The 9,842-nt window shown below is 39.0% G+C and overlaps 1 protein-coding gene across 1 annotated transcript; it reads right to left on the bottom strand.

Moving 5' to 3' along the window:
- Window positions 1-214: 214 nt before the first annotated feature.
- Window positions 215-1,465, bottom strand: LOC129003536 (uncharacterized). Its single transcript, XM_054431832.1, has one exon. The coding sequence runs from the start codon at window positions 1,463-1,465 to the stop codon at window positions 215-217; it is 1,251 nt and encodes a 416-aa protein (XP_054287807.1).
- Between the last annotated feature and the right edge of the window lie 8,377 nt (window positions 1,466-9,842).

The following is a 9,842-nucleotide window of genomic DNA, read 5'->3' as shown; positions in this document are numbered from 1 at the left end:
GTACACATCTTGAATCCAAGTCCAATATGCTCAATTCCTTGATAACCACTGTCTTATCCTCTCCGATAAAAGCACTAAAATCTATGATGGCCTGTTTAATCATGACTGAAAGTTCTAACTCCAACGAAATTCAAGTTGAGACTGAGAAACCAAACCGACAAGAGCGGGCTTTATAGCCTATCCCCACCCCAAATTCCAACACTTTCTGCATGAATCACATTATCCGATGAACCAGGTTAGTGGCTGGCTCATAGCTGAATGACTTGTCGTGAATTATCAAACAATAAGCAGCAGTCCCTGGAGGGAAAGCTTCGCTGGCCTCAAATTCTAAACGAATATCAACAGGGGCTGACCTAAGGGATTCGTTTTGCTTAGAACAGTCAATTACGATTAGTGGTGCATAAGAAATGAAATTTTTAACGTCCAAAAGTGGTTGTGATGGAACATTGTAATACGACTCCTGAAAACGGGTATACATGTCGTAGAGTATAGCGTAGTGGTTCTTTGCAATGTCTAGTTTTAAATCATCATAAGGATAGTTAATAGAGTTTAAATGAAGTTTTATGTTTGATATCTTGCAGTGATCAAAGCATGCGGCAGACTTTTTCATATTGTTTTTGCGATTCTCCTGGAAAGCCACTATGACGTATCTTGGCTTCTCTAGCTGTGATGCCGTCTTTACTGACCAAGATTGCTTGTTTGATTGTGGCAAAGAGGGATACTCATAGAGTTCCCAGCTTCGATACTCTACAGGAACACTCGTTCCCCTTTCCAAATGTCTAAGCAATGCAATTCTTTGTCTATCACTCAAAGAAACGTAGGGAACCCTCCACCATAGTTTCTCTAGTTTAACTTTAATATCTTCAGGAGTTGTGTCAGTAGCACCACTTGAGGTCCACAAAACTGCATTTTTGTCCCCGGCCGACCTCAGTAGAACAAGCTCATGACGGCAGTTGACAATAACCTTTCTATAATCTTCTGCGAACCCCAGAAGCCTACTTAGCGGTATGCAAAAACTAAAATTTCCATCAGTGTCAGTCACATGACTTTCCAAAGTGGAAGACAACTTATTCACCTCGGTTGGCCAGCCAGAGTTCCCTAAACTTCTTAAAGAGTTCTCTCCAATAGAAGCAAATCCTTTCATTGTAGAAGTTATACCTGGGTTCCTAATGCGATCTATTTCAACTCCATTAATTTCATACCGTATCTCGTCAAACAAAAATGCAAATGCGTTTGGAGTGAACTTTGTTTTTGTAGTTGCTGTATTGTCTGACTTCAATAGCTTTCCCTCAACATACAAATAACTCATAGAAGGCACAATGCATATATCTTGTTGTTGAATTGGTATTCTTATCTCGTCATTGTTGTCTAGTGTGGTAGAAGAGTAAGGGAAATGAGTGTGAAATTCCATGTGAGAAATAGTGTCATCAAATGGGACACTACTAAAAATATCCAGTACATCCATTATTGAAGTATTTTATAGCCCAAGGAGCGTAAAAACCTTCGGTTTGTGTGTGTTAGTCGCTTGGGTGACAAACAAACACTGCTTGGTACTGTTGAGTGTGCACCCAATAAATAGTCGTCGGAGTTATGGGTTTTCTTGACTCTGTCTATATGACCCTTTGATATTCTTGGTCTTGATAAACAGTTTGAAAAATATAAGTAACCCATCTCCTACTACCTGTTCAACTAGGGACCTTCCTCAAGTGTAAACACACTGTAATACGTTCTCCTCTAAAATTCACCAACCTATCGTCCTGGTCTACAATCTGTAGTGTTATGTTACTTATTGCCCTCGTGGTGATTGGAAGGTAAATGATTGTACTGGGTATTTCAACAAGCTTATATCCTGGTGGTACTGCTGGGAAAAACTGATGGATTGTATGACTTTGCTTATTATTAACGAAAGACCCGCCCGCTATGCTGCATTCAACTCTAATCGTGTTTGTCTTAAAAATATCCACAACATTCTTCGAGTAGTGCTCATTTCCAGGTCCTATGACCTCAGAATCGAAACCCAGGAGGCTGCCAATAGAGTTGGGTTGAGAGAAATCCACCTGAGCGTTACATTTCAGAGTAGTTTGCAATGTATTGTTGTTTGTTCCCAAGCGAAAAAAGTACTTCTTTTCCTGTGTAGCCAACATCTTTAGCTTATCCTGTATGAAACGTTCAATATCCATTACTTCATATGTACCAGTAGGTATTTTAATAATCTTTCCATTATCAAAATGAAACTGGTTGTTTGTTTCGTCGACATTTGGTATGGAGTTATAAGACTCGAAGCTAAGCAAACCAACTTCATAATCATAACCACCTTTAAGTTCGATGGGAGGAAAGTAGTCTACTGAAAGAGTAGAAGTTCTACCTGAAAGCATGAACGTCTGAGACATGACTAAAGGGTGGAAATGATAACAACAAATATATATATGTGTACACTGTAATATCATTTAGATTGAGGTTAAAAAATACAAACACAGATGCCCACAGATCTCAGAGTAAGTGTTGACATCCTGATAAGCGGTTCGGTTGTAAGATACGTATTTCCCATTTAAATACTTCTGAAGTTCCAGTGGAGGTATCAAATCCCCGTAGCTGTCAAAGTACCTCACGTAGTCTCCACTCTTTTTGTAGCATACCCAATGAGTACCACTACCATTGGTATTGTCCAAGTTGACTATTGCAGACTCGTTCCTCCATGGACTTTTAGGAAGGTTGTCACGCATAAACACTCCTCTAAAATGGGGGATTTTAAGCTTCTTGGCCCAACGTGTTAACTCAAAATCATACATTGCCCTTCTGGGCAAAATATCTATAAGTTTTTTGGCTGCTTCTGATAAGGTGCCATGTAAATACCAAGTCCCTTCTTATATGGTCTAAAGTACAGGCCCTTGCCATGTCGCAAAGCTACTGCCTCTATAGTTTCGTTATGTCTTTGCATCTCGCTCAGCCGTTTCTTGGCATCTCTAGCTTCAAGCACTGCTTTGGCCACACCAGCAGCCCCACCTGTCAGACTTCCCAATGCACTAAGCCCTGCAAAGATTGGCAGCAATGGTAGCACACCTCCTGACTTGGGAAGTGATAGAATCCGTGATCTACGTCGTAAATGACTGAACGCACTACGCCTCCCTCTCTTCATAGATCTGATGGCGTTCAACGCTGATGATGCTGCCTTTGTTATGTGTTTTCTACTCCCTCTGTTTAATATTCCACCTCTGCCAACAAGATGCATTCCTGATCCCCGCACAGCCGTCCTTGCTTGTCGTAATACATCGGAAAAAGTAAAAGGTTAAGTCTTCTGCTGCACTTTCTAGTGGTGCCTTTTCTTTTTCGTTTTAGCGCACTTCCACCTCTTGCTGTGCCTCCTTTGGCTAACGATCCCCTACCTAACCTCCCTCGATTTCTTCGCCTAGTCTGCCGTCTCCTCCTCCTCCTGCCTTCGGTTGTTCCGGCACCAAGCTTCAATTTCGCGTTCATTGCGCTTGCAACAGCCCAGGAAGCGAGCCTCTCACCAATAGGAACACCTTTTGTTTTGAACCTTGCCCACGCCTCGTTTGCTAATACTCTGTCAGCAGTGTGTCGAGATGAAAGATCTTTGCTCTTACTGTAGGCAATATCGTGTTGTTTACAAGCTTGATCCAATAGGTTGATTCCCTGATCCTTCCTTTCCAACCTTTCCTTCAATCTTGTACCAGGTCCACAAAATTGGTATCCTCCAGGCAGGTGAAGTTCTAGCGGAAGAGAGTTTATAGCACGATTAAGCAGACCACATCCTCTAGTGATCCTACGCATACTGAGCAGGTCTTACAAATATGAACACCTTATATACGATTCTTCATTTCACTTTTGTCCCCCAGTGTGAGAAGATGAAATTTAAAAAGCACCGTGACACCTTTGTTGTGGACAACGCTGTGGAAAAACTCATTCAATCCACTTCGGATGGAATTAAATCTAAAGAAGTGAAAAAACATAGTGAACTCCTTCCTCAATCCATTCGAGGCATCATTTGTGGTCCATCTAACTGTGGAAAAACAAATTTGATGTTTAGCCTTTTGACTGAACCAAAGGGATTAAAGTATGCTAATGTATATGTGTTTAGTAAATCATTGCTGCAACCTAAATACAAGATGCTTGAACAAATAATGCAAAACCTGTCATATATTGGTTATTTTTCATTTACTAACAGTGAAGATGTTCCCAATCCTGATGAAGCTAAAAAGGACTCAATTATGATATTTGATGACGTGGCCTGTGATAAACAAGACAATATGAAAGCATACTTCAGCATGGGAAGACATAGAGATGTAGATACGTTCTACTTGATCCAGACGTACACGCGGCTCCCTAAACATCTCCTTAGAGATAACGCCAATTTAATAATTCTTTTCAAACAGGATGACTTAAATCTAAGACATGTATACAATGATCATGTTAATAGCGATATGACTTTTGATCAATTTAAGTCTTTGTGTCACACCTGTTGGAACAAACACAAGTATGGATTTGTAACCATAGATAAAGATTCTGAAATCAACAAAGGTCGTTACCGTTTAGGTCTTGATACCTATATAGTCGATATATAAAGGGCTCCTTTCAGCATCAATACACTAAACGTTAATCAGAGTGACAGTGAGAGGATGGAGAAGTATGGCAGTGCTCCGATGGCTCTTAGAGCTCCCAAGAAAAGAAAGCTAAGAGCAAAACGAGTAATCCGACGTATAGTGAAGAAATATCCAATACCAAACTTGAAGGAGCGGAACCAAGACAGTGCTAACAAGCACGAACATATAGTAAAAAATGAACTACTTAGACTAACAAATGCTGTGCGTAAAAAGTTTCAACAATTGAAGCATAATGCTGATTATGTTGAGAGGTTGTTAGAAGTGCAAGCTAAACCCATAGTCAAACCCCTGCAAGAGACAGTAGAGAGACGTTTGAAGGAACAGCAGTACTATTATAAACCTGTTAAAAAAGAAGAACTAGACTTTGTGGTTAAAAAAGATGATCAGAGTACAACTATGGATAGAACTTTTGTACAAGACGAAGAAAAGGAGGATGACTTCAATAAGTCCTTAGATGTGTCTACTCAAACCATTAAACCCAATCAGCTGGATATGTATTTAAAAAAGCTTTCTAATCCTCTAACGAAAGATAAAATGGACACGACTTATGGTGTTCGACTTGATGGAAGGGGTAACATGACAATTGGTGATTCTAGAATAAAAATTACAAATTCAAAGATACAGGTAAGGAATCACAGCTTTGAAACAACTCCAGGACTCCTTGAATTACTATTCATGCAGGTTCCCGATAAGGATATAGTAGAAAGGCAGGATTTGAAAGTGTATAAAAAGATCCTTCAAGACACCAATGCACACCGACAGATGTATTCTGCTGAAAAACCGGTAAATGCAAATAGGGGCAAAAAGTACTTAAGCGTAATATCGGTACTTTTTCCACCAAAGCAAGGCATGACCGTTACAACACCGGAACACGCTAGTGGAAGTGGTATAACTGTTGAAAACGTGGACAGGTACACATCTGATGTGAATTTACTGGTGAAGCGACTTAAAACCTTGGTTTTGTCACAAGAAGCCGGTCACAACGCTCATAGCGAAGAAATAGACTATATTATAGAGTTGCTTCAACTAAACGGAATTATCGCTTAAGTGTTCATAGGTAATAAAGGCATTATGAATAAAAGAAAGAAGACAATGTCAAGTCAAGCAGATGCTGCCAAGAGAGGTATTGTTAATGAGTTACACAAACCAGCTAGGAAAAACTTTGTCAGAAGAAAGGTTTTTGTTCGAGGTATTGACGATTTGTGGCAAGTCGACTTGATAGAAATGATACCTTACTCAAAAGCGAATAAAGGGAAAAAGTATATCCTAATGATAATTGATGTTCTTTCAAAGTATGCATGGGCGGTTCCTTTAGACAACAAAAAAGGGAAGACAGTGGCCTCAGCTATGGAAAATGTTTTGAAAAATAGCGGAAGAATACCACAAAACATTCAAAGTGATCTTGGTACAGATTTTTATAATAAAGAATTTAAATCCTTAATGCAACGTTTTGCGATAAATCATTTCAGTACATTCACCCATTTGAAGGCCTCTGTGGTAGAAAGGCTGAATAAAACGATTAAAAATTGGATGTATAAGGAATTTGCTGTACAGGGAGATTATAGGTGGCTAGACATGCTTCCTCGTTTAATTTCCATGTACAATTCAAGGCTACATCGGACAACAGGCATGAGACCACGAGATGTTACATCGTTTCACGAGAGGGCATTGGTGAGGAAATTAAATCAAAACAAGGTACAAGGGATTCCAAAGCTAAGAGTCAATGATAAAGTCAGGGTTTCTAAGTATAAAACTTTGTTTGAAAAAGGTTACACCCCAAACTGGAGTACTGAATTATTTAAAATCATACGAGTGCGAAAATCTGTCCCACCAGTGTACTACCTGCAAGATGAAGAAGGGGACATTATCAAAGGGGCATTTTACGAACCAGAATTACAAAAGACAAATTACCCAGATACGTATTTGGTTGAAAAGGTTATAAAGCGCAAAGGAAACAAGATTTATGTCAAATGGCTTGGGTTTCCCTCACGCTACAACTCGTGGGCTTAAATAGTATATTAACCTGTTTCTCCCATCATTCTGGATTAGATCTTGTTATTGTAAACATATATTGTACAAGCTATGATTAGAAGACACATTATAGATAAGTTTGGACATGCTTTGTATCAAGAACAGAAGCATCACTTATCTGATGACGAAGATGATGCATATGTGATAAGTGAAGATGGATCAAAGAGGTTTAGAGCTGCAGTGGAACCTGACGTATCACGACAAAAGGTGTCTAAAGGCTATTTAAATCGTTTCTATGTGAACAAAGACGATTTGAATGAGGTGGAAGGAAAGTTAAAGACCTTTGTTGTTAGCCTCAAAGAGGCCCAGCAAGCAGTTAAGGATGTAAAACAATCAATAGTCTCCATAGAGGGTTCTATCAAGACCGAGCTAAAAGACATAAAGGAGAATCAGTTATCCTATCACGATAGACTAAACAACTTAGAAGAATCAGATGGAAAATCATCACAATTAATTGCTTCCTTGGATAACAAACTAATAATGCTAGTTGAATCAGACGAGAAAACGTCTGCATCTTTATTATCTTTGGATGATAAGCTCAAGAAGCTGAAAGACTCGGATGAGAAAACGTCTACACATTTGTTATCTTTGGATAGAAATGTCAAAAAGCTGTTTGAATCAGATGAGAAAACGTCTGCATCTTTAGTATCTTTGGGTGATAAGCTCAATAAGCTACAAGACTCGGATGAGAAAGTTTCTACATCATTGATGTCTTTGGATAAAAGATTCAAGAAGCTACATGATTCAGACGGGAAACAATCTAAATCGCTAGTATCCTTAGATGAAGAGGTAAAGAAGCTGCAGGAATCAGATGAGAAAACATCAAAATTATTAAGGACCATTGATGAAAGGCTAAACACGTTGGATAAATCAGATGCCGAAACTTTAAAATTTTTTGCAACTATTGATAGAAAGCTCACTGCATTACTTACGACAACAGGATTATCTATCTCTTAAAATTTCTAGCATGTATAAATAAATGGAAACCTGTCTAGATTTGTTGTCAAAGCCTTCTTTATACAACAACGTTATGTAATCGCAAAAAAGAAAGAGATCCAAGAGGTTCAATGGATTTGTCCTTGGCGCTCAGCATCCGCCTCGTAAGGTCAATGATCGTACTAAGACCTGTCCAGACCTGCAAATACACTGCATATAAAACCTAGAACTGGTTTGCTGGTTCAGTCAGTATGAACGCGTCAGTGAAGCGGTCAGCACCAGTTCCACGTAAAGATCTATCGCGAGTGAAACGCAAACGTACTAAAGCTCCTCCTATACCCCCAGTGCATAACGTAATATACTCCGATGTAAATACTATGGACATTGACCAGCTTCTTGCATCTCTAACTGGTGAGACTCTACAAGACGTATCTGATTCTGTACACACAACAGCGGGTGCAAGTGCGATCCAAGCGAATTACTATACCCGCGAGTGTTCAACAGTTTGCAGTGAAAATGGTAATGCAGTGGAAGAGGATGAGGATTACGATTCAAAGGAAGTGGAAGAGTATCGACCGGAACAGCCGTCAATCGTACAACAGAAAATACCAGCCCACTCCAATTCGGCAAAATCTGGCACACGCGCCAGGTCGAGCCAGGTTTTTCGTCAGAAAGGTCATCAAGAAAAACTTCATGCCTCGATTTTGCCATCACTGTCATCACAACTGCCACCACCGCCGCCGCCACCACCACCACCACCTCAACGTTCGCAACAACTATTATCAAATACATCAGCACCTAAGCTATCTACGTCGCCGACCACACTATCGACTTCACCTCCAGTGTCATACGTGTGTTCTTCTTCGACGTCTACTTCAACACCTGTGATGACAACATCTGTGGTGAGTCACTCTCATAGTTCACACAAAGCAGCTGTGCGTTCTAACCAGCAGTCTAACTCATGGGAACCACGTCTTTTACTCAGACAGATTTACAAAGTTGCAAGCCAGGCTCATGCGGTTGTTGGTCTTGATTCTATTAAAGACTTTTCTCCTTCTATTTGTTTAGTGAATAATGAAACCTCAATTGAATTGACATTTGAAGATCTTTTAAGTCTGCAAAGCTCTACAGTTCACCACTCTGTCAACAACTTTTACTCCAATGAAACTCCATTCAATCCATTCTATCTACATACAGTCATATTGGAACCCAGACCAAATGGATTAGTATCATTTTGTAACTATCGTCTGAGAAATAAGCCAGTTAATCACAATTTGAATTCTGTTACGCTTTCGAGAGCTTCTAGTGAATCTGATATTATTCGACAGACTCCCAGAGTGGTTCTACAAAATGATGGATGGATTTCTTTAAAACGCTTGTTCCCATCCCTTGAAAGCTACTTTAATATCCTACTTGAAATAAACCCAACTGTGCAGTTTCTGATCTCTCGTTACACACGATATTTTACCAAACACTATAAGGTAATGGCCTTGCTTTCTTCAAACACTACAAATGACTTGACTTCAATGACTTTGGATAAACAACTCGTTCGACACATTACAAGTGATTTGCCACGTTTACTTTCTGACTTGAATGAAAGGAGGTTGCCTGCAGAGACTCAAGATTTTTGGTATGAACGGACTGCACTCAGGACATCAATGATGCCGTGGATAGACAGTGAGGTACGCCGCTTTTGTGCAGCAAACATTACCGAAGCTGTGATGGAGAACTTAAAATACTTGTCAAAATGGTAAAGAGAAAATTGCTGTATTCAATGTATCTTATGGTAATATATTTGTATTACAAACTTTGATTTTCTTTATTTTTTTACCCTTTCCTTCAGCTAAGCTAGCAACAACACAGTAGAGGATTGACTTTACTTTTCTTAGCATACATAGCAATAATACTTTTTAAAGTAATTTTTCAGAGGGTGTTTGGAAAACTTTTAAATAATGGGTTTAGCAACAAACAAAGTAGTCAAGTTTAACATAAGTTTATTTGAAAGATAAATGCTATATAGATAACACCAACATAACAGATAACCATAAACATTTTAGATGTGTTTATTATATACAACTCTAGCGTTACATATATGTGTTAAGATTAGTAAACATGTAATAGTAAAACAAATATAGATAGAAAAAGGTTGTTAGTACATTACAAAATATTCATGAAATGTGCACAATAATATACATGTGTTAAATATCATAATGCTAAGCATTATCTTACTTTGTTATATCATGTTATTAAGTTATA

This window comes from Macrosteles quadrilineatus, unplaced genomic scaffold (genome assembly GCF_028750875.1).
Source record: "Macrosteles quadrilineatus isolate MER2022 unplaced genomic scaffold, UCM_ALF_1.0 Scaffold_9__3_contigs__length_116548681, whole genome shotgun sequence".
Lineage (NCBI taxonomy): Eukaryota > Metazoa > Arthropoda > Insecta > Hemiptera > Cicadellidae > Macrosteles > Macrosteles quadrilineatus.
This window is presented reverse-complemented; position numbering and strand designations above follow the sequence as displayed.